Here is a 24,742-nt window from a genome sequence, read left to right as displayed (position 1 = left end):
AATCTTTGAAGAAGTAAATAGCAGAACAGACAAAGTGGCAGTGGATTTTCAGAAAGCCTTTGATAAGGTGCCACCTGTTAGGCTGCGAAGGAAGATGAGATCCCATGATATGAAAGGGCAGATACTGGCATGGATAGCAAGTTGGCTGGATGGCAGAAGACAAAGGTTGGGCTTTTTCTGGTTGGCTGCCAGTGACTAGCAGAGTTCCGCAGGGGTCGGTGCTGGGTCCGCTGCTCTTCACGTTGTATTCTTCACTGTTACGGCGGCAGGCGCGGGCACACCGCGACGCCCTGTGTCTCCCTTTCAAGGGAGATGCTAAAATGCATTTTGTTGTCTCTGTACTGTACACTGACAATGACAATAAATTGAATCATTTCATTTCATTTCAATCATATTGATGATTTGGACATGGAGATTGAAGGCTGTGTGGCCAGGTTAGCGGATAATATGAAAATAGGTGGAGGGGCAGGTAGTGTAGAGAAAGCAGGGACTCTGTAGAAGGACTTGGACAGGTTGGGGGAGTGGGTGGAAAAATGGCAGATGGAATATAGTGTAGCAAAGTGTAGGCTCATGCATTTTGGGAGTAGGAATAGAGGTGTAGACTATTTTCTAAATGGGAGAGAATCCAGAAATCGGAGGTGCAAAGGGATTTGAGAGTTAATCTGCAAGTCGAATCGGTAGTAAAGAAAGCAAACGCAATGCTATCATTTATTTCGAAAGGGCTTGTATACAAAAAGAGTTGATGTAATGCTGAGGCTCTATAAGACACTGGTAAGGCCACATTTGGAATATTGTGAGCAATTTTGGGCACCATATCTGAGGAAGGATGTGCTGGCTCTGGAGAGGGTCCAGAGGAGGTTTACAAGAATGATACCAGAAATGAGTAGGTTAACCTATGATGAGCGTTTGATGGCACTGGGCCTGTACTCGCTGGAGTTTAGAAGAATGAGGGGGGACCTCATTGATATATACAGATTAGTGAAAGGCCTGGATGGAGTGGATGTGGAGAGTATGTTTCCACTAGTGGGAGAGTCTAGGACTAGAGGTCATAGCCTCAGAATTAATGGACGTTCTTTTAGGAAGGAGATGAGGAGGAATTTCTTTAGTCAGATGGTGGTGAATCTGTGGATTTTTTTGCCACAGAAGGCTGTGGAGGCAAAGTCAATAGACAGATTTGTCAGAGATAGATAGATTCTTGATTAGCACCGTGTCAGAGATGATGGGGGGGGAAGGCAGGAGAATGAGGTTGGGAGGGAGAGATAGATCAGCCATGGTTGAAAGGCGGAGTAGACTTGATGGGCCGAATGGCCTAATTCTACTCCTATCACTTATGATCTTATGATCTAGATCTAGAATCTAGATCCTAAAGAAAGAGCAGAAATTACCATTGTCACAGCAAGTAATAAAGAAGACATGTGTAGAAATGACCTGCAGATGCTGGTTGAAACCAAAGATAGACATAAAAAGCAGGAGTAACTCAGCGGGTCAGATTGGAGAAACAGAATAGGTGACATTTTGACCCTTCTTTAGTCTCGATCCAAAACGTCATCTATTCCTTTTCTCCAGAGATGCAGTTTGTCCCACTGAGTTAATAAAGATGGCAAATATATTATTCACCTGTGTTGCAAAGAGAATAGAGCTAAAGATTAAGGAATTATTGCTTTTACTGTATAGGTAGAAGATAAGTGGAGTGCTGCGTGCAATATTTCCTCCATATTCAAGGAAGGATCTAATGAGGTTTGCGGGGCATACAAATAAGGTTCACCAGATTAATTTGTGAGATGAGGAAGTTGACCTTTGGGGAAATATTAAACAGATTGGATCTTTATTATCTGGAGTTTAGAAAATGAGGTGATCAGGTTGAAATATATATGGAAGGGATTGCCAGGAAGATGCTGTCAGGATATTTCCTTTGGAGAGGAGAGTTATAAATCAGGGCAGAGTCTCAAGCCAAGTGGCTGCCATTTAAAGCTGAATTCCTTCCCATGGAGAATGTTTTATCCGAGAGAGTTGTAGGTGGTGATAGAAACATAGAAAATAGGTGCAGGAGGAGGCCATTCGGCCCTTCGAGCCAGCACCGCCATTCATTGGGACATGGCTGATCATCCCATATCAATAACCCGTGCCTGCCTTCTCCCCATATCCCTTGACTCCACTAGCCCCTAGAGCTCTATCTAACTCTCTTTTCAATCCATCCAGTGATGCATGAGGATATGAAGGCTGGACGAGATCCGTTTTTGATTTGAAAGGGATTCAATGACTATAGACATCAGATGGGAAAGTGGATATCATTTTCAAATTGCTCTTGCTCATTTTTGGTTAAATATGATGTCTCTCCACTTTTAGGATATTACAAAGTAATTTGCAACCTGACATGTCATTTTGACAAGCCGTCACAATGTACAGGCAGCAAAGTCCTACACAAAGTGGTGAACCTGAGAGCACAGGCAGCAGTTTGTTTAATGAATCTGACAGTGGGCCACTCCCTCCTGTCTGTACTGTACTGTTGGGTCAGATTTTTACACTTATCGTTTGAAGTTAGACTCTGAAAAACGGCTTCTTATTCAAGAGGCAAAAATGTTATCAACTGACTCTTTCAATTAATTGTAAACTGTGGGGTTATATCATTGCCGAAGAATTAAAAATCGGTGTGGAAGAATCATCTATGGATTAGGGCTTGCCCCATTTGGGCGACCTAATCCTCGGGTTCCGGCGAGTTTGCCCTCGACTCATACTCGCAGCATGGTCGACACGAGGTCGTAGGAGGTCTTCGTAACTCTCCTTCATGCTCGAGAGTGGTCTCTGCGCACTTGAGGCCTCAGCTAGGTCGCGGCATTTTTTTTACTATATGTTAAAAAATGCCCGCAAATAAAAAAAGATCGCCATGGAAAAAATCGATACTTTTTTTACTCGTAGGTTTAGTCGTAGTAGGTCGGCATGTTAGTCGTAGGTAATCGAGGGTACTTGAAGGTAGTCGTTGATAGTCTTCATCATAATCGAAGGGAGGTTGAAGGAGATCGAAGGAGGTCGTCTTCACTCCCCACTATTAGGTGTCCAATTTTCCCGAAGTTAGTCGTAGCTAGTCGTTGCTGGTCTTCAACATAGTTGAAGGAGGTCGAAGGAGGTTTTCAACATGACATTTTTTCAAACTCTTCTAAACCCGCCAATTAGGTCGTCCAAGTGGGACAGCCCCTTTAATGTGCTGGTACAACATGTAATTGGATTGACATCTTGCTACAATTACTTAGGGCCCTGGTGAAACGACATTTCTATTATAATGTACCAATAAATGCCTTCCTAATTCCATGTGCATGATTTTCACTCTGCTGAAATGTATTCCTGTCTCCACAGATGCTACCTGACCTGCTGAATATATCTACATTTTACTTTGTGTCTTAAACATCATGGTTCCCACCATCAAAGGGATCTATAGGAGTTGCTGCCTCAAGAAGGCAACCAGCATCATCAGGACCCGCACCGCCCGAGCAACACTCTTATTTTACTCCTGTCATCAGGAAGGAGATATAGGAGACTGAAAATCGTAACCTCCAGGTTCAGGAACAGCTTCTTCCCAACAACCATCAGGCTATTGAACACTACTAATACTACAGTAACTAAACTACAAACGGTCTTGGTTGCACTAGGGATTTCTGGCTTTTGTTTTGTTTTGCCCTAGTTATTTTTATTATTTTTTAACTTCTTCCTGTTTTGTTTATTTTATTATATTATCTATTAAGTCTATTGAGGCTGAAGAATGGTCACCCTCAAGTGAGCACGCTTGCACCCTTACTCTTCAACATCTACTCTAATGACCAGCCAGGAAGTGATGGAACTCTGCGCTTTGCATACATGCTGATGGCCTGGTTATTGCCGCTCAAGATACTGATTTTTCAGTTGTAGAGGAAAGGCTGACCGATGCTCTCAATCAACTAACATCATATTATGAGGAGAACCACCTCTGTGCAAACCCATCTAAGACACAGGTGTGTGGCTTCCACTTGGGAAACTGTGAAGCCAAGAGACAACTTCATGTGAACTGGTCTGGAACAACATTAGAGCAATGTGAACATCCGGTTTACCTTGGTGTAACCCTTGACCAATGTCTTACCTTCAACGCCCATATTGAGAAGACAAAGGTGAAAGTGAGCGCAAGCAACATTGCTGTTAGTAAGCTCATCAACACAAGATGGGGTGCTAGCCCACAGACCTTACGCTCCACTGCCTGAGCCCTCTGCTATTCTACTGCTCAGTATGCATGCCCAGTATGGGAAAGATCCTCCCATGCCCAGTAGCTGGACCCAGCCCTCAATGCCTCCTGTACACTTGCAACAGGTTGTCTCAAGCCAACAAGTACTGACAGCTACTGGCAGGCATAGCCCCGCCAGACATCAGAAGAGCAGGAGCCAGCATGAAGGAGCGGCAGATAACAGACGTACGACATCCAATGTTTGGCCAGACACCATTTCCGAGCCGCCTAACATTGAGGAAAAGTGTTCTTAACTGTGTGACTCCTCTTGAGGCTAGCATTACAACAAGTGAAGCAAGTCCAGGACAAGGGGTCACAGCTTAAGGATAAGGGGGAAATCCTTTAAAACCGAGATGAGAAGAACTTTTTTCACACACAGAGAGTGGTGAATCTCTGGAACTCTCTGCCACAGAGGGTAGTTGAGGCCAGTTCATTGGCTATATTTAAGAGGGAGTTAGATGTGGCCCTTGTGGCTAAGGGGATCAGGGGGTATGGAGAGAAGGCAGGTACGGGATACTGAGTTGGATGATCAGCCATGATCATATTGAATGGCGGTGCAGGCTCAAAGGGCCGAATGGCCTACTCCTGCACCTAATTTCTATGTTTCTATGTTTCTAAGTCTCCACATGGGATGATAGAATATCCACCCTACCTCCCTCAACTACCATGGGACTAACGGCAAGTGAGCAACTCCCTTCTGGCGAGGACGCAGGTTGTGCCAGATGGAAATGCCGCAATCGATTGTGAACTGGTGTTGGTAGAGCCAAGGTGTCTTTAAACAAGTGGGGATATAACTCCAACGATGTCACCTGCAAATGTGGCATTGAACCACAAACAATGGAACACCTGCTGAAATGCCCTCAACTGGAAAACCAGTGCACAGCAGCCGATCTCGCTGCCTACAATGAAGATGCAAGAAGTGTGTTCAGCTCTGCCTGAACAATATCTAATCTTGTGATGTGCTCGATGAGAAAAATCTATTAAATACTGTGTTTACAGACCCGTTATGCAGCTGCAAGTATGGATTTCATTCTGAAGACAGACATAAAGTGCTGGAGTAACAGCGGGACAGGCAGAGTCTCTGGAGAGAAGGCATGGGCGACGTTTCAGATCGAGACCCTTCTTCAAACCTTCTTCAGAATTTCATTCTTCCATTTGTTTCAGCACATGTGTCAATTAAATAAATGCACCCCAGGCAGTAATGTCCCATGTACCTCAGCATGGCCCAGGGCAGCTGATTGGAACTATTGACAGCATCTCCTGCTCTTAGACCAACTGGCTGAAATTCTCTCCTACATGCAAATTATTAAACAATTATTACAGGATGAAAACAAGTATTTTAATTGTTTTTGGATATATGTTTGAATGTATTGATTCTGATTCCGGTAAAGTGTCCACGCACCTCCCTTGCCTTGAGTCTGTCACTTTGAATCTGTGTACTGGGAACCGTTTTCCCCCATTCATTTTACCTAATCCCATTCTGAATGTAACCACATCTATCTACCACGTCTCCTCGCGTTTATCTCACGGTCATAGATAGTGCCCGAGCTCGTCTTACTTGCTTGCGTTTGGCCTATATCCCTCTGCGCCATAAGACATGAACATGTTTAAAATTCTTCCAAATGTGCTCGCAGTCGCCTCGACCACTTCCTCTTGGCATTTCTTTACTCCAAAAAATAAACGTTGCTGAAATTGCTCAATCTAATCTAATACGTCTTTACTGAGGTCTGAAGAAGGGTCTCGACCCGAAAATTCGCCCATTCCTTCTCTCCAGAGATGCTACCTGTCCCGCTGTGTACCGGTCACGCTGTAAGGCTGCGGTAGAGTTGCTGCCTTACAGCGAATGCAGCGCCGGGGACCCGGGTTCGATCCTGACTACGGGTGCTGTCTGTACGGAAATACGTTCTCCCCGCGATCTGCGTGGGTTTTCGCCGAGATTTGTCCAAAGACAGGTTTGTAGGTTAAGTGGCTTGGTAAATGTAAACATGAGTGTAGGATAGTGTTAATGTGCGGGGATCGCTGGTCTTGTGGCCTGAACATTAAAAAAATAAATAAAAATATCCAGCATAACCTCTCTAAAGAAAGACACAAAGTGCTGGAGTAACTCAGCGGGTTACGTTTCGGCGCGGGCCCCCTCCTCTGTATTTCCTTTACCTCTATTTATGAACCCGGGTACTAAATGCTTTATAAAGACCACGTCGTACTTATTTAAATATACACCTCAGATCAGTTTCTACACCCCTTGCCGACTTTAATTGTACCTTGTGTATTGATGGAACCAGCCTGGCCGCTGTTATTACGTTCTGAAAGGAAAGGCAGAAAGCAGATTGAAGTGAGCTAGCTAGTGCTCAAAAGAGTGGGAATCAAAGTGGCGGCATCTTCAAACAAACCTCGGACCACGGCTGTCTTTGTGGTCAGCTTTGCCTTCCTTCCAAAATATCATCAGCGATGATGGGTTCGTTTAGGGATTAGCGACAATCCGTCAGTACTGTAAATGATTTGTAAATACTTCAATTTGCATTTGATTGGGTGCCTTTACTGTTTTTTTTCCCTCTGCGCCCAAGGCTTTGATCTAACCGATCGGAACAACCACAGATTTATATTAACACTTAAGCGCCAGACTTCAGGCGCCCGTCTGCGTGAAGATATAGCGGCGATGTTAAATAGAAAGCAAGTTTATTGCTTCTAAATTCAGCTTTTGTCACAAGCGGCAGCAAGTCGCTATCTTCCTCCTGTAGTTACAAAGATGGGCATGGAGATTCAATGCCACACGTGTAGGCCACTGCCAATGTTGTATTACGTTTGACAACGAACTTGATGCGTCCGGGTCGCCAGTGCCCTGTACAGTAGTTTCTCCCGTCTGGAAAAAGGGTCTCAAGCCCAAACGTCACCAATTCCTTTTCTCCAAAGATGCTGTCTGTCCTGCTGAGTTACTCTAGCATTTTGTGTCTATCTTTATGGTAGGGCCAAGGGGTCTGTTCCCATGCTGTGTTACTCAGACTCAAATCAATGCCGATGAGGTGTCCTCAAAGCCTTCCACTGAGGCCTTTGGGCGATTGGACAGGAGAATGCAACCATAGACTGTTCAATTGTCAGAGTACAGACACATCTGGGGTAACTCAGCGGGCCAGGCAGCATCTCTGGGGAGAAGGAATGGGTGATATTTCGGTTCAAGACCCTTTTTCAGACTGAGCAGTTGTCAGAGTAGTTGACCACAGGTGGAGAAAGGAATAATTTTCCACCAAAATATGCTCAGCATCTGGGTGAATTGAAAAACTATTTTAGGAGAGCTTGCTGTCCGATATGCATGCAGGGAATATTTTCTATTAGCTATGGTTAACTCACTCTACCCTAAAGCCTCAAGAACAGCAGAAGAACCTACTTTTTTCTCTGCCTCATTATATCAGTAAGTGGTATTTTATTTACCAAGAACATTGATTAAATGTGCAATTATTGAAGCTGAAGAAGGGCACAAAGAGCTGGAGTAACTCACAAAGTCAGGCAGCGTCTCTGGAGAACAAGAATAGGGGAAGTTTCAGGTTGGGACTTTTTCAGACTTCAGAGACGAACACCAGGCCATCATCTCCCAGACTGTTTCTGATCTCATCAATTCTGGTGATCTCCTCTCGACAGCTTCCAAACTTATTGCTCCTCAGACCCCAACTGCCCGCTTCTACCTCCTCTAGAAATCTCTGGATGGCTTGCATTTTGGGTCCCAGAAAAATACCTGGCCACATTATTTTAAATCTCCATTCAAATGGGAAGTATGTCTGTGGGGAGAGTAATTGCTGTGTGTTTGAAGTAAAATGGCTAAACTGAGCCACAAAAGACCAGTCAGATGAATATTTGGGTTGGGGATATGTTCACAGGCATTAGACTGGAACAAACTAATTGTTCCTCAAAATTTGTTGGCAAAGTAGAATTATAAAGGCAAATGGTACATTACCAACGTACTCATTTGCTGAACTAATGGGAATGTTTGATGGAGGTAACGCTGTTGATGATGGACTTTGGAAAGATATATGAAAATGTATCGCATGATATATTTGTTGGCAAAAGTGAAGCACCGAGATTAAAGGGCTCTAGCTGTGCGGTTGCAAAGTTGCTATTCAAAGTTCTCCCAGTGACCGCGTGGGCTTTTTCCAGGTGCTCCGGTTTCCTTCCACATTCCAAAGACGCAGGTTTGTAGGTTAATTGGCTTCTGTAAATTGCCCCTGGTGTGTAGGATGCAAACGTAGGATAACATAGAACTAGTATATGGACGAGTTCATTCAAGAGCTCTCCCGAGTTAAAAAAAAAATCAAACTCGTGGAAGCACGTAGAATGTATGTAGCGGGTACGTCGGAGCTCGGGGACATCTCTTAGCGGCTCATAACGCTAACGGCAGGTACTCGGGAAACGCGGTAAGCTCGGGAAGACTCGTGAAGATTTTTCAACATGTTGAAAAATGTCCACGAGAGCCCCGGGTACCTACGAGCGGCCATTACCATAAATGTCCGAGTTCGAATCAGGGAGAACCCGGGAGAGCTCTTGAATGAACTCGTACAGTGGGACAGGACTATTAGTGTGGACTCAGTGACTGAAGAGTCTGTTTCATGCTGCGTACCTAAAACAAAAACTATTCTAAAATCTTGAAACTAAGAATCTTTGTAATTTGCACCAGGGACAGAACAATTACATTCTTACTTGCTTTCTATAACAATACAATTACCACCACTTTCTGCAGTCTCCTTCATTCCTAAGTGTTCAAGTTTCAGAACCAGCCCATGACGAAGAAGGATCACTGCCCGAAGTGTCACCCATTCCTTCTGTCCAGAGATGCTGCCTGTCCCGCTAAGTTACTCTAGCATTTTGTGTCTATCATGATGTCCCCAGTCAGTTCCTCTTCTTATTGAGTCCACACACAAGGTTAGAATGTTTAAGAAGGAACTGCAGATGCTGGAAAATCGAAGGTACACAAAAATGCTGGAGGAACTCAGCAGGTGCAGCAGCATCTATGGAGCGAAGGAAATAGGCAACGTTTCGGGCCCAAGTGTTACGGCCCGAAACGTTGCCTATTTCCTTCGCTCCATAGGTGCTGCTGCACTAGATGAGTTTCTCCAGCATTTTTGTGTACCCACAAGGTTAGAAGTTGCTCAGCCAGAGCTGAACACACTTCTCGGCATCTGCATACAATGGTGTCTGTCTTGCGCTTCTTGTGCTTCTTGTGCATGGTGGTGGAAAGATTGGTGGAATCAGGGCAGCGACGTGAACTCTTTTTCCTTGACCCCACCAGGCAGTTATCCACCATTCACTTGTGGAAGTTCGATAAGAGTATTAGGCAACATGCCAAATCTCCTTAAACTTTTCAACAACTCACCTCAGATTCTACCAATTATACCTACACATCAGGGATAATTTACCTATCACTCACACATCTTTTGGCTGTGGAGACAAAGGCACCCAAAGAAAACCATGTAGTTCCAGGGAGAATTTGCAAATGATAGACAGCAACTGAGGTCATGATTGAACACAGGTCTCTCGTGCTGAGAGGCAGTGGCTCTACTGGGTGCACCACCCTTTGATTTTTGCTTAAGAATTAGACTTCAAAAGTTCTTATTTTTAAATGAGGCATGATGGTCAGTATGGTGGTGCATCAGTGGAGCTTCTGCCTTACAGTGCCAGAGATCCGGGTTCGATCCTGACCACGGGTGCTTGTCTGTACGGAGTTTGTACATTCTCCCATGACCTGCATGGGTTCCCTCCAAGATCTCAGTTTCCTCCCACACTCCAAAGACGTACAGGTTTGTAGGTTAATTGGCTTGTTAAAAATGTAAAATTGTCTCCATTGTGTGTAGGATAGTGTTAGTGTGCGGGGATCACTGGCCGGTGCAGACCCGGTGGGGCGAACGGCTTGTTTCCGCGCTGTATCTCTAAACTAAACTAAGTGCAGTACAGTGATCAATGCTGGAAATCACTGCTCCTTTTGAAATGGTAATTGACGAATAAGGAAAAGCAATGTAGAGTAAATGGGTTAATTTTCAAGTGGATGCAGGAACAAAAGGTTCTAAAGAGTGTATGTGTGAATCTTTGAAGGTATTTGATACACTTGGCATTGCAAGTAAATGCATAGAATTTAAATGCAGGAACATTATACTCACTTTTATGAAACTCTGGCCAGGGCCCAACAATTTAATTATGATGAACTGCAGGCAATATTTTAGAGAGAATGTCAAGATCTTCCATCCAGATGGGAGTCAAGATGGGAGGGCTAGGTTCAGCTCCAACTCAGATCCAACTCAATAATCAAGTTTGCTGATGACACTGTGGTGGTGGGCCTGATCTCAGACAATGATGAGAGGGCCTACCGGGAGGAGGTGGCAGATCTGGCACTCTGGTGTCAGGACAACAGCCTCCTCTTGAACATCAAAAAAACTAAGGAGCTGATCATGGACTTTAGGGGGGCACATCATCCGAGGACGTACACTCCATTGAGTATAAATGGGGATACTGTGGATAGGGTGAGCTGTTTTAAATATCAGGGAGTCCACATCTCTGAGGATATGACATGGACATCACACGCCTCAGCACTTGTGAGTAAGGCAAGGCAGCGCCTTTAGCACCTCAGGCAATTGAGGAAATTCAGAGTGTCTCCGAGGATCCTCCAGTGCTTTTACTCAGCGGCTGTGGAAAGCATCTTGTCCGGAAATATTACCATCTGGTTTGGGAATTGCTCTGCCCAGGACAAGAAGGCTCTGCAGAGAGTAGTGCGTTCGGCCGAACACACTATGGGAACTTCACTTGCCCCTCTGCAGGAACTATACATCAGGAGGTGCAACTCCAGAGCCAATAAAATCATGGGAGACCCCTTCCACCCCTGCAACGGACTGTTCCAGCTGCTACGGTCAGGCAAACGCCCCAGTTGCCATGCTGTGTAAACGGAGAGGTTGAGAAGGAGTTTCTTCCCAGAGGCAATTCGGACTGTAAACTCCTATCTCACCAGGGACTAACTTTACTGAACCTTTTCCCTTCCGCCCACAATATTTAATATGTAAAATAATATGTGACTCTGTTTGTAGTTTGTTTGGTTGTTTGTTTGTTTGTCTTTTTGCACAAAGTCCGCGAGCATTGCCAATTTTCATTTCACTGCACATCTCGTATGTGTATGTGACGAATAAACTTGACTTGACTTGACTTGACAGGCAGCATCACGGCAAACCTCTTCTGCACCCTCTCCAAAACCTCCACACATTTCCTATAAATGGGTGACCAGAATTGCTCTTGTGGCCTAACCAAAGTTTAATAAAGCTACATCACTTCCTGACTCTTTACACCCAATGCCCTGCCCAATGAATGCAAACAATCCATACACCTTATCAACCGCAGATGCTGGTCTGCAAAAAAGGACAAAAAGTGCTGAAGTAACTCAATAGGTTGGGCAGTTTCTCTGGAGAACATGGATAGGCAATGTTTCAACTAGGCTCCTTCTTCAGACTGATTGTTGTGGAGGGAGAAAGTTGGGAGAGAGCTGTGGATGGATCAACGATCTTTGGCAAGGCCTCTCTCACTAGACTAGGGATTCATCCATTTTATTGCTCTCCAAGAGACTCAATGGTAGCTCTTTCATGATTTTAAACTGTCTAACTCTAAACTGTATTAAGTGTACCTGTCATTTGTCTCACTATCCTCAATGTCCTTCTCCCTAAAGTACTTTTGTACCTCACTCACGACCTCGGACTTCAAACATAAATTCCCTCTGTTAATTTGATCGGAGCTCTCTTCTCCCTAGTTAACCTCTTGTTGTTAATGTCTCTGTAAAAAGCCTTCTTGGCTCCTTGTAATTCCCTGCTTTGAGTCATAGAGTGATACAGTGTGGAAACCGGTCCTTCGGCCCAACTCGCCCACACCAGCCAACAATGTCCCAGCTACCCTAGTCCCACTTGCCTGTGCTTGGTCCTATCCATGTACCTGTCCAAATGTTTCTTAAATGATGGGATAGTCCTAGTCTCAACTACCTCCTCTTGCAGCTTGTTCCATACACCCACCACCCTCTGTGCGAAAAAGTTACCCCTCGGATCCCTATTAAATCTTTTCCCCTTCACCTTCAACCTATGTCCTCTGGTCCTCAATTCCCCTACTCTGGGTAAAAGACTCTGTGCATCTACCCAATCTATTCCTCTCATGATTGTGTACACCTCTATAAGATCTCCCCTCAACCTCCTATGCTCCATGGAATAGAGTCATAGGTAACGTCCAGGAGCGAAGACGACTGCAAAAAGTTGTGACCACTGCCCAGTCCATCACAGGCTCTGACCTCCCCACCATCGACGGGATCTATCGAACTCTCTGCCTCAAAAAGGTGGCCAACATCATCAAAGACCCACAACATCCTGGCCCCACATTCATTTCACCGTTGCCATCGGGAAGAAGGTACAGGAGCCTAAAAACTGTAATGACCAGGTTCAGGAACAGCTTCTTCCCTACAGCCATCAGGCTATTAAACACGACAGCAAATAAGCTGTGAACTATACCAGTCTATTATTATTATTGCACTAGATTTGTTTATTTATCAAGTATGTGTGAATGTGTATATTCTGTTGTGCTGCAGCAAGTAGGAATTTCATTATCCTATCTGGGACATCTGATAATAAAATACTCTTGACTGTCTACTTAAATTATCCCTATAGCTCCCTCTGCCCTTGTTGAATTCCACTGTGATGGTCCCACTGATTAGTAGTACAACTCCTCCACTTTCACTCAGTCTATAACTAGACTGAAACATCAAAACCAATGAAAACCCTCGAGTTCCTTTCTGCTTGCTTTATATTTTGTAAAGGCCCTGTGTTTTCAGTTTGCTAAACATGTGCTTCCTTTTTTATTCTCAACCAAATTTGCTATCTGATTATCCAAGGTTCACTTACCTTGCCATCCTTAACCATCCTTAATTATGCCCACTGAACTCTGATCACTCCTTAAACATGACATGAATGATTGGATTTATCCAGCACTGCTCCCAACTTACTCTCGCTTGCTCTTGACCTTTAAAATGACAAATGCTGGTTTAAACTGAAGATAACACAAAAAGCTGATAACTCACTCAGTGGATTTATCCAATGAAAAGTCACTCGTATCTGCTCCCAGAGATTTGTCTGGAGTCGCTTGCTCCTGCCTAACAATGTTGTAAAGTGCTTTAATCCAATGAACTCCAAATGCTGGTTTAAACTGAAGATAAACACAAAAAGCTGGAGTAACTCAGTGGGTCAGGCAGCATCTCTGGAGAAAGGGTCTCGACCCGAAAAGTCACTTGTATCTTTTCTCCAGAGATGTTGTCTGTCCCCCTAAGTTTCTCTAGCTTTTTGTGTCTATCATCACCTATTTCTTTTCGCCAGAGATGCTGTCTGACCCATTTAATTACTCCAGCCTTTTTGTCTCTTACTCCAATGTGGAGCTTTGTCCAAAGATCCAGAATTCGTCTTCTAGCGTATGATGTGCACAGCCTAAAGTTGTAGGTCAACTTGCTCGATTTGATCGAATTGTTTGTGCATGTCGGGTTGATAGCATTAGTCGAAACAGGGTGGACCACGTGAAGGTTGCAATCTCCCACCCCAAGATCCAGACTTATTTTTATTCATAACTATTTTCGAAGTTAAGGAGTTGTGATCATTGTTGCCAAAATGCTCTTCCACTGAGACACCAGTCACTTGGCCAGGCTTGTTTCCCAACAAAATGTCCAGTATAATCTCCCTTGCAGTTGGACTATCCATATACTGTTTCAAGATACATGGATAGATCAAACAAATTTAGACCCAAAAAAAGTTTGTCATTATTGGGCCAACATGACAACTCGGATGATTTTACATCTTTCTGTAAAAAGTCTGTCCCTATCTGTGCATCTCTCCCTTTTGCACTGTATATAAATAGTGCCTTTAGCATGACTATGCAAATCCTTAAATAGAGTTCAATACCAATATTGTTTAATAAAATATTGTTCAATATAAACACAAAAAATCCACAGTATAACAAAGTGCTGGAGGAATTTATCTAGTCAGGCAGCATCTGTGGTGGGATATGGACAGGGATCTTCTTCAGATTGATTTGAATAGGGAGGAGAAACCTGACAAAGTGAGATGGGGAGGGACAAAGGTTGACAACTGATAGGTAGGAAGGAACAGCAGATGCTGAATTATACCAAGGATAGGTACAAAATGCTGGAGTAACTTAGTGGGACCGGCAGCAGCTCTAGAGAGACAGAATGGGTGACGTTTCAGGTAGAGACCCCTTTTCAGACTGAAAGAAGGTCTCAACCCGAGATGTCACAAATTCCTTTTCTCAAGAGATGCTGCCTGTCCCGATGGGCTACTCCAGCATTTTGTGTCTATCTTAAATGATAGGTAGGTGTCGGTGGAGACATTTTATGTCTCTGCAAACAAAAAATCTGATTGCCGTCAAAATATATGGTCAGGTGATAGTCACAGGAAAAATGTGGCGGTCGTAACCTGGCCAAAACTTCCAAAGATATCACCTGCTTGTCTAAAGGAAGATTTGTTCAAAATTCAATTTCAAAAGTTGCAGGTCCTTCTCCAAAAGAAGTGCTTGCTGTCGAGCCAAAATCTAATTGATCTCATGACTAGTTTTATGTGTTCAAATAAGGTATTGCACACTCCTGATAACATAAGTTGTTGGCATAGACATACAACTGCAGTGTTATAATAGAGAACCCATGTTTCTGTGGGGAAAAATAACCCTTTGTGTTGATGTAATGGCCTAAGCAAACATAATTGATCTGCTTTTGGTGTGATTTCCTACTCAATCTCTTTATAAGGGGAGCATTGTTAGAAAAGAGGCCAAGTTACAATGCTTAGCAAATTTGTATAGTAGTCCTAGCCTTGTTACTTGAGCAGGGGATTCATGTATTTGAAAGGAATGAGTCAACATCTCTGCTATACCTTAAAGGAGAGGAATTCCAATTGCCTGGATTAAATATTTGACTATTAACATGACACCATTTTATCTCACTGCACAAATCTTTAAAGGAACATTATTTCACCATTACATTTGATTGTGTAATCTGTTGCTTTAGCATTAGTTTATCACATTTTCAAAGTGAAGCAATTTTTATTTTGGAAAACACGGCTATGTCAAACAATCTGAAGACAGTGACCTCATATTTTAAGATCATCTTTTGAAATCATTGGGTAGGAACTATATTGTTTAATGTGAACCAGTGTACATTAAAGATCGTTGCACTATACTTTTATTTGTCACTTTTCCATGAACTATTGTAGCCTCCATTGTAAACTATGTTGGCCACTGTATTACAATTGCTCTTGTAAAAGACTAATATTGTTGTGAAAGAGATCTACAAAAAGATATTTCTGACATGCTTTGCTATAAATCACAGATGAGTTTGCATTATAAGCCTGCAATGATGGAATGATTTGTCTGTGATTACAACTCCCAATTACAGTACAGTGACATTTCAGGACAGCAATATCAAACTCATTACTAGGGGATGCTACTGTTTGCAGGTATCGTTGCCACGGATTACTACAAACGAGATCAGAGGGGTTCTGGGAAGGAATTGGAAGGACAAAAGAAACTCAGAATGAACCAAATCAACGGGCTCCATTTCTGAGGAAGGATGTGCTGGCTCTGGAGAGGGTCCAGAGGAGGTTTACGAGAATGATCCCAGGAATGAGAGGGCTAATGTATGATGAGCATTTGACGGCACTGGGCCTTTACTCGATGGAGTTAAAATGCACCGAATAATGAAAGGCCTGGATAGAGGTGTGGAAAGGATGTTTCCAGTAGTGGGAGAGTCTAGGACCTCAGAATTAAAGGACGTTCCTTTAGGAAGGGGATGAGGAGGAGTTCCTTTAATCAGAGGATGGTGAATCTGTGGTATTCTTTGCCACAGAAGACTGTTGAGGCCGTCAATGGATATTTTTGAAGCAAAGATAAATGGATTCCTGATTAGTATGAATGTCAGGGGTTATGGGGAGAAGGCAGGAGAATAGGGTTAGGAAAGATAAATCAGCTACGATTGAATGGTGGAGTAGACTTGAAGGGCCAAATGGTTTAATTCTCATCCTATCACATGGACTACATGTTGAATCATACCAGACAGAAATAAGTTCAAATCTTATCCTTAGTGGATCATATTGTGGACTAGGAGCTGTTCAATAATTAGAGGTATAGCCTTATCCTTTCCTATACATTATTGATATAGTTAGAGAAGCTTTGCATGAATATGCCTGCATTGAAAAAATAGTTTAATTGACAAGCGTACTGCCAATGGAACAATGAAATGAATACTTGCTGCAGCAGGGATGGAGGTTTCACTAAAGAGGAATATGCGCTGCATCAGTATAAAATTCTTCCCTCAACATCACACCTTAAGTTAGAAGTGTTTATAAATAGCTGGCTGCTCTTGAAAATATTGTGATGCATTACAGTTTGGTACATATAACTCTAAAAATAATCTGTAATCCAAATAAAAATAAATATAAAGAAAATGACACATGATAAAATAATGTTCACAGTTATTCTTTGACAAGTGTGCGATATATTTCCACGGATTTAATCTATTCAATGGAGAGGCGAGGGTGGAATCTGTTAGCAATGGCTTTTGGTGTGATGTGAGGTAGACTTGGCTGATAGTCAAGGCATTGCAAGAAGCGGTCAGAGATGCAAGTTTGGCTGCGGAGAGGTCCAGATTCAGGGCAATGATGAAAGGAGCTGGAATCTGCCACGCGACTCAAGCCATGAATCGAGTGGTATGGATGGGGGAAATACTGAAGGAACAATCTGGATTTGAGTGCCTCAGCCTGAGCGACTTGAAGCTGCTGTTTGAGTTTCATCCGACGATTTTGAAACCAGGTTTTGACCTAAAACAGATGCAAAAGAGAGTTCATTGTTAATAAATAATCACTAAGGTTTACACCCATTTTAAACACTAATGCACCAATTACAAGTTTTTGGTCTCCAGCCTTGTAGAGGTACATCTGACCTACTTAATCCATAGGTAGCATGAATGAGTGTGAATCTGGTGGCCATGAGCATTATCAAGCAATTCTTGGAACTTTACACTGCTACTAACAAACACAACAATTATTTTCTTCCAATTTTATCTTTGTCTGTCTTCTAGTTTGCTGATATTGATCTTTGAGAACAAATCCAAGTCACTCAAGTCCTCCACTGACTCAATTAAATTATCAATGGATTCTGTGCCAGTCTGGTTAGTAAAGGTCATTGACCTTATGCACTAAAGTCCATTGTTGTGTTGCATAAACTCCACACCTTTGAACACTTATGTGTAGGTTTCGGAATAGCATTCAAAAGAAGAGTTGCAGTTAATCTTATCTTCACATATCCAGAGATATACAATCATTACTTCTAAAGATGTAGGAAGGCACTGGTAGATGTAGATGCTGGTTTAAACCAAAGATAGGAACACAATGCTGGAGTAACTCAGCAGGACAGGGAGCAGCTTTGGAGAGAAGGAATGGTGACATTTCGGGTCAAGACCCTTCTTCTGATTTAGTTTAGTTTAGAGATACAGCACAGAAACAGGCCTTCGAGTCCACGCCGACCAGCGATGCCCGCACATTAACACTATCCTACACCCACTAGGGACAACATTTTTTTACATTTGCCAAGCCAATTAACCTATAAACCTGTACATCTTTGGAATGTGGGAGGAAATCGAAGATCTCGGAGAAAACCCACGCAGGTCACGGGGAGAAGGTACAAACTCCGTACTGATGGCACCCGTAGTCGGGATCGAACCCGGATCTCTGCTGCTGCATTCGCTGTAAAGCTGCAACTCTACCACTGCGCCACCGTGATCTAGCCTCCAATAAAACCCAGGATAGAGTGTTCCAGAGATTCACCATACTCTGATAGAGTAAACTCCTGCGCACTTTAATTTTAAAAGGCTTCCCATTCTTCAAGTCTTTGGTAAAAAAATAATTCAGGACCAAGAATTGGATCATTATGGGACTCGGGCTACACCCTTCCAGCCTGTAAACAACTCAGTCTGAAGAATGGTCTCGACCAGAAACATCACCCGTTCATTCTCTCCAGAGATGCTGCCTGTCCCGTTGAGTTTCTGCAGCACTTTCTGTCTATCTTCAGTTTAAACCACCATCCTCAGTTCCTTCCTACCCATTTATTCTTGCAGTCTTCTACATGATAACCAGTCTTCATTCCATACTAACACACTTCACAGAATACCATGTGCTCTTATCTTCTACACCAACCTTGTCAAATGCCTTCTGAAACAAACCACATCTTCACGTTTCCTTTTTTAACCTCTGCACACACATCCTCAAAGAACTCTAATGCATTTGTTGAACAGAATTTATCTTTCATTAAACCATGTTGGCTTGACTTTGATTGACTTGGCTTTTCCAGATAATCAGGTTTTTTCCATGATTTCCAACATCTTGCCCTAAATGGTTATTAATCTAAACTGGCCTACTCTGACCTGTTTTTGGTCTTCCTCCCTTTAGAGTTACAGCATGAAGCCTGGCCCTTCAGCTACCGCATCCACACCGACCATTAGTCACTCATTCATACTTGTTCTAAGTTACCCCACTTCACTCATCCACTCCCTACATAATAGGGGCAATTTACAGAGGCCACAACCTACAATCCGCATTTCTTTGAGACGTGTGAGGAAACTGGAGCGAAACGCAGGACGAAACCCACACGGTCACAGATAAAACATGCAAACTCCACACAGACAGCGTCCGAGGTCAGAATCTAATCCGGGTCTCTGGCGCTGTGAGGCTGCTACTGTACCAAGTTTACCATTGTTTTTGAACAATGAAGTCACATTTCCCGGTTTTAAATCCGCTGGTACCTTCCTGGGACTTGGAGTTTTGAAAAACCTCAACCAACGGCTCCACTCTCTCTGCAACCAATTCCTTTAAAACCAGCATCTGTGGTTCTTCGTTTCTACACTTCTCCTTTAAAATCCTTACATGTAGGTCATCAGTTCATGGCAGCGTCTCTGCCATAAGCCATATATGTTTTTTAATACCATGCCTCTTGTGATAAAAGCTCCTGTTATTTGCATTGATATTGCTTGCCAGTTTTCTTTCAAGATCAATTTTCTTCCTCAATATTAATATCTTGCTGATAGTTACACTACAACCCACAACCCTATAGTCTACAATATCCATTGCTACTTTATATCAGGACTAGTTTCAGCTTGATTTGGTGAACATATGGAATAGTAGAGTTCTTTGGTTATTACGAATGTTTGCTGATCTTCTGAATAAGATCATTTGGTGGTTTGGAGAATATTTTGACAACAACAATGTGTATTTGATATTGCAATATTAAATATGCTAAGATATATCAAAGTGTTAGCACAAGACTTGAAACGGAGTCACATAATTTTAAGCCAAATGGAATTGGACCGATCCTGTTACTGCTATACAAATGTGCGGCTATTTCATCTTTTATAATTGACTCCAGCATCTTCCCCACTACTGATGTCAGGCTAACTGGTCTATAATCCCCTGTTTTCTCTCTCCCGCCTTTCTTAAAAAGTGGGATAACATTAGCTACCCTCCAATCCACAGGAACTGATCCAGAGTCTATAGAACATTGGAAAATTATCACCAATGCATCCACAATTTCTAGAGCCACTTCCTTAAGTACCCTGGATGCAAACCATCAGGCCCTGAGGATTTGTCAGCCTTCAGTCCTATCAGTCTACCCAACACCATTTCCTGCCTAATGTGGATTTCTTTCAGTTCCTCCGTCACCCCAGATCCTCTGGCCACTACTATATCAGGAAGATTGTTTGTGTCCTCCTTAGTGAAGACGGATCCAAAGTACCTGTTCAACTCATCTGCCATTTTCTTGTTCCCCATAATAAATTCACCTTTTTCGGTCTTCAAGGGTCCAACTTTGGTCTTAACTAATTTTTTCTCTTCACATACCAAAATAAGCTTTTATAATCCTCCTTTATATTCTTGGCTAGCTTACCTTTGTACCTCATCTTTTCTCCCCGTATTGCCTTATCTTTTCTCCCCGTAATTATCTTCTGTTGCTCTTTAAACATTATCCAATTCTCTTGCTTCCTGCTCATCTGTGCTATGTTGTACTTCTTCTCTTTTACTTTTATACTGTTCCCGACGTTCCTTGTCAGCCATGGTCATCCCTTTGTCCCCTTGGAATCTTTCTTCCTCCTAGGAATGAACTGATCCTGCACCTTCTGTATTATTCATAGAAATACCTGCTATTGTTATTCCACTGTCATCCCTGCTAGGGCATCTTTCCAGTCAACTTTGGCCAGCCTCATGGCCCCATAGCCCCCTTTACTCAACTGTAACACTGACACCTCCCATCTACCCTTCTACCTCTCCAATTGTAGATTAAACCTGACCATATTATGGTCACTACCTCCTAATGGCTCCTTAACCTCAAGTTCCTTTATCAAATTTGGTTCATTACATAACACTAAATCCAGAATTGCCTTCTCCCTGGTAGGCTCCAATTCAAGCTGCTTGAAGAATCCATCATGAAGGCACTCTACAAAGTCCCTTTCTTTGGGTCTAGTACCAACCTGATTTTCTCAGTCTACCTGCATGTTGAAATCTCCCATAACAACCACAGCATTGCCTTTGCTACATGCCAATTTTAACTCCTGATTCAACTTGCACCCTATGTCCAGGCTACTGTTTGGGGCACTGTAGATAAGTCCCATTAGGGTCTTTTTACCCTTACAATTCCTTAGTTCTATCCATATTGACTCCACATCTCCTGTTTCAATGTCACCCCCTTGCAAGGGACTGAATTTCATTCCTCAGATGGTTGAAGATGGTTGAGAAAAATTGCAGCAGGATCTTGATTGATTGACCAAGTGGGCTGACGAATTGTTGATGGAATTGAATACAGAGAAATGTGAGGTGTTGGATTTTGGGTGGTCAAACATGGGCAGGGCCTACACAGTGAATGGTAGGCCTCTGGGGAGTGTTGTAGAGCAGAGGGACTGCAGGTAGATGGTTCCTTGGAGGTGGCATCACAGGTAGATGGTGTGGTTAAAAAGGCATTTAGCACATTGCCCTTCATCAGTCATGGTATAGAGTACAGAAGTTGGGAGGTCATGTTGTAGATGTATAAGACCTTAGTGAGGCTGCATTTAGAGTATTGTGTTCAGTTCTGGACACCATGCTATAGGAAAGACGTTGTCAAGCTGGAAAGGGTACAGAGAACATTTACAAGGATGCTGTCAGGGCTAGAGGGAGTGTGCTATAGGGAGAGGTTGAGCAGGCTGGAACTCTATTCCGAGGAGCACAAGTGGATGAGGGGTGATCTTATAGAGGTGTATAAAACAATGAGAGGAATAGATCGGGAATAAATCATGAGAGGCACAGAGTCTCTTGCCCAGCGTAGGTGAATCGAGGAGTTCCACGCTCCCTTCCAATTGAGTCTGTCCAAAGCAAGCGCTGTCTGCGGAGGGCGCTCAGCATCGCCAAGGACTGCTCTCACCCCAACCATGGACTGTTTACCCTCCTACCATCCGGGAAGCGCTACAGGTCTCTCCGTTGCCGAACCAGCAGGTCGAGGAACAGCTTCTTTCCGGCGGCTGTCACTCTACTCAACAACGTACCTCGGTGACTGCCAATCACCACCCCCCCCCCCCCCCCCCCCCCCCCCCCCCCCCCCTCCGACACTTATTATTTTTTTTTTATTCAAATTGTTTGCTATGTCGCTCTTCAAGGGAGATGCTAAATGCATTTCGTTGTCTCTGTACTGTACACTGACAATGACAATTACAATTGAATCTGAATCTGAATCTAGAGGACATAGGTTTAAGGTGAAGGGAAAAGATTTAATCGGAATGTGAGGAGTAAGTTATTACACAAAAGGTGGAGTGTGTATGGAACAAGCTACCAAATGGGGTAGTTCCGAGACTATCCCAACATTTAAGAAAAGGTTAGACAGGTACATGGATAGGACAGGTTTGGAGGGATATGGACTAAACGCAAGCAGGTGGGCCTAGTGTCACCGATGTGTTGCCCACATGTTGGCCGATGTGGGCAAGTTGGGCCGAACGGCCTGTTTCCATTCTGCATCACTCTATGACACTATATACAAATCAAAAACTATGCAAAAATATATTCGTAGCGTCAACATTGGAGTCTTACTCAAACTCGGTCGTGTTTACCCTATCTTAAAACAAAATATCCTTGCCACGTGTGACCACTTGGAATGATATCCCATCCCTTGTTGACTAACGTTACTGGAAAGGAAGTAGAACATAAGGGTACACAGGTAAAGGCCGGGCGGGGAAGAGCCCTGGACTCACCTGCGCCTCTGACAGGCGGAGTTCTCCGGCGAGAGTCCGCCTCACGAAGCTGCCCGGGTACTGCTGGCGCTGGAAGCTGAACTCCAACGAGCGCACTTGTTCCACGGTGAAGATGGTTCGCAGCCGCCGGCGCTCCGCCCAGTCGCCAGTCCTGGACTCCGTGTCCCCACCGCTGCAGGCGGCCCCTGCTACAGCACAGAAACACACAGATGCTGGAAAGGCTATGCTGCTAATAGGGACGGGTCACTGTTGGCGTTAGTCAGTGCAAGGACTTTCCCATCCTGTGTTCAACACGTCGGATCCACCAAAGCTCCCACCCTTCAATCTGCTAGAGCAGCCCACGTATTCAAACGGGCACATAGTCAGCCCTATTTACCCCGTTCTTCGCAGTTCATAGCGTGGACAGTACGAGTACCCCAGAGAAGGGAAAATACACCACGCAAAACATTGCGGACGACGAGGTGCCTGATATGCATGGGAAAAATGGTTCACGAAAGAAGTCGCAAGTCAAGTCTATTCTAATTTATTGTCCAAGATACACACAATATGCTGGAGTAACTCAACGGGCCAGACAGCTTCTCGGGAAAAAAGGAACAGGTGACGTTTCGGGTCGAGACTCTTCTCCAGACTTAAGATGCTGCCTGTCCCGTTGAGTTACTCCAGCTTGTTCCGCCTATCTTCGGTCTGAACCATCATCTGCAGTTCCTTCCTACACATATCTAATTTACTGTCGTTTGCACAAGTACCGGCGAGGTACAGGTTCAATGAACAACCAACTCGCAGCAACATCACAGGCACATGGCCTCAGACAAAAACACAACTATCTAAACTACATGTAAAATTCTGCAAGACTGTAAAAAAAATTGAAAACAAGTAAACGTTTAAGAAAAAATGAGTCCACGTTTGTCCCATCATTTGGTGTAGTTCCCAAGTGTATTCAAGAGGGAGACTTATACTCTTAGGGCTAACGGAATCAAGGGATATGGGGAGAAAGCAGGAACGGGATACTGATTCTGGATGATCAGACATGATCATATTGAATAGTGGAATGGCGGTGCTGGCTCGAAGGGCCGAATGGCCTACTCCAGGACCTATTTTCAATGTTTGTAAGTGCACTTACCGTGGGTTTCCAGAGGTCGCCGCTGGGTTTTGAACCCCTGGTCGATATTAGTTAGCGACCTGTCGCTTTCTTCGGAGTTGTTCGCGGTATCTCTCCCATGCGGCGTCTCGGCAGTGCTTAGATCTGCTTGGTCCGCCGCTTGTTCACCTGGAAGCGAGTGGCTGCCCTGATCCCGGCCGTGTTCACCTGGCCGACTGCTTCGAGCAAGCCACTCCACTGAAAATGCAGCTTCCAGCATCTTTAGCCCCCGCAAAAATAAAAACCCCAACAGAACGGAAAGGAGCGGCTGCTTTAGATTTGCCTGGTATTTATTGGGCATTTGCCTGACATTGCAGAATAAATGTTCTTGGACATCAAAGCAAGGATTCCAATAAACAAGTGCTTGACTCATCGGCCCCTTGTAACACCCGACAAAAGAAACATGAATATACGACGTGATCAATTGAGGATATCGAGATGTGGCGCCAAGTTCAACCAGAAAATAAAATAACATTATCAATATAACGATAAGTGTTGGTAATGAATTAACTTCAGAGTAAACACATCGTCCCTGCCCGTCGGCGGATCCAAACCGTATCAGGATAACTGGCACCATTATTTGACAAAGTCAAACGGAGACATCTTCAGCAATGGGCTGAGACTTCAGTAACGATTGAAATGACCATCAGTAGTTGGTAAATCAGATCAAACTGGCCGACGGGGTATATTTGCATTAGTTGACATCTTTTAAAATGCAGACACCTATCACCGCACTGTCCTGAGCCACTGGGCCTTTTATCTGGGTTGAAAGTAAATGCAGATTAGTATAATTAACTCTGGTGTCGGAACATTAACCATTTCAGTTCAACACCCGTTTCATTTCGATGTTGTGCATTGAAGGATTTTAGTTCCCTCACGTTCCGATTTGCGTCAATGGTGTTCGCTACTGTGTCATGTTAAGTGTGTGTGTGGGGGGGGGTGGTTTACACCGAGGATAGACACAAAAAACGCTGGAGTAACTCCGCGGGACAGGCAGCATCTCTGGAGAGAAGGGATGGGTGACGTTTCAGGTTGAGTCAGAAGAAGGGTC

At 43.8% G+C, this 24,742-nt stretch overlaps 1 protein-coding gene across 1 annotated transcript; it reads right to left on the bottom strand.

Annotated features, from left to right (window-relative positions):
• Nucleotides 1–16,809: 16,809 nt before the first annotated feature.
• On the bottom strand, nt 16,810–23,911 carry vent (ventral expressed homeobox). Its single transcript, XM_055647456.1, has 3 exons — nt 23,674–23,911; nt 22,554–22,741; nt 16,810–17,112 (listed from the first exon to the last, which is right to left on the bottom strand). Exons 1-3 carry the CDS (start codon nt 23,909–23,911, stop codon nt 16,810–16,812), a joined length of 729 nt encoding a protein of 242 aa, XP_055503431.1.
• Nucleotides 23,912–24,742: the final 831 nt, after the last annotated feature.

Source organism: Leucoraja erinacea, chromosome 15, assembly GCF_028641065.1.
Source record: "Leucoraja erinacea ecotype New England chromosome 15, Leri_hhj_1, whole genome shotgun sequence".
In the NCBI taxonomy this organism is placed as follows: domain Eukaryota; kingdom Metazoa; phylum Chordata; class Chondrichthyes; order Rajiformes; family Rajidae; genus Leucoraja; species Leucoraja erinaceus.
Note: the sequence above shows the minus strand (reverse complement) of the source record. Positions and strands in the feature narration are given on the sequence as shown.

Coding starts and splice junctions, on each gene's coding strand:
- vent (XM_055647456.1), bottom strand. CDS start 23,911: ATGCTGGAAGCTGCATTTTCAGTGGAGTGGCTTGCTCGAAGCAGTCGG. Junction 22,742..23,673: donor GCGACCTCTGGAAACCCACG/GTAAGTGCACTT, acceptor TCTGTGCTGTAG/CAGGGGCCGCCTGCAGCGGT. Junction 17,113..22,553: donor TCCGCCTGTCAGAGGCGCAG/GTGAGTCCAGGG, acceptor CATCTGTTTTAG/GTCAAAACCTGGTTTCAAAA.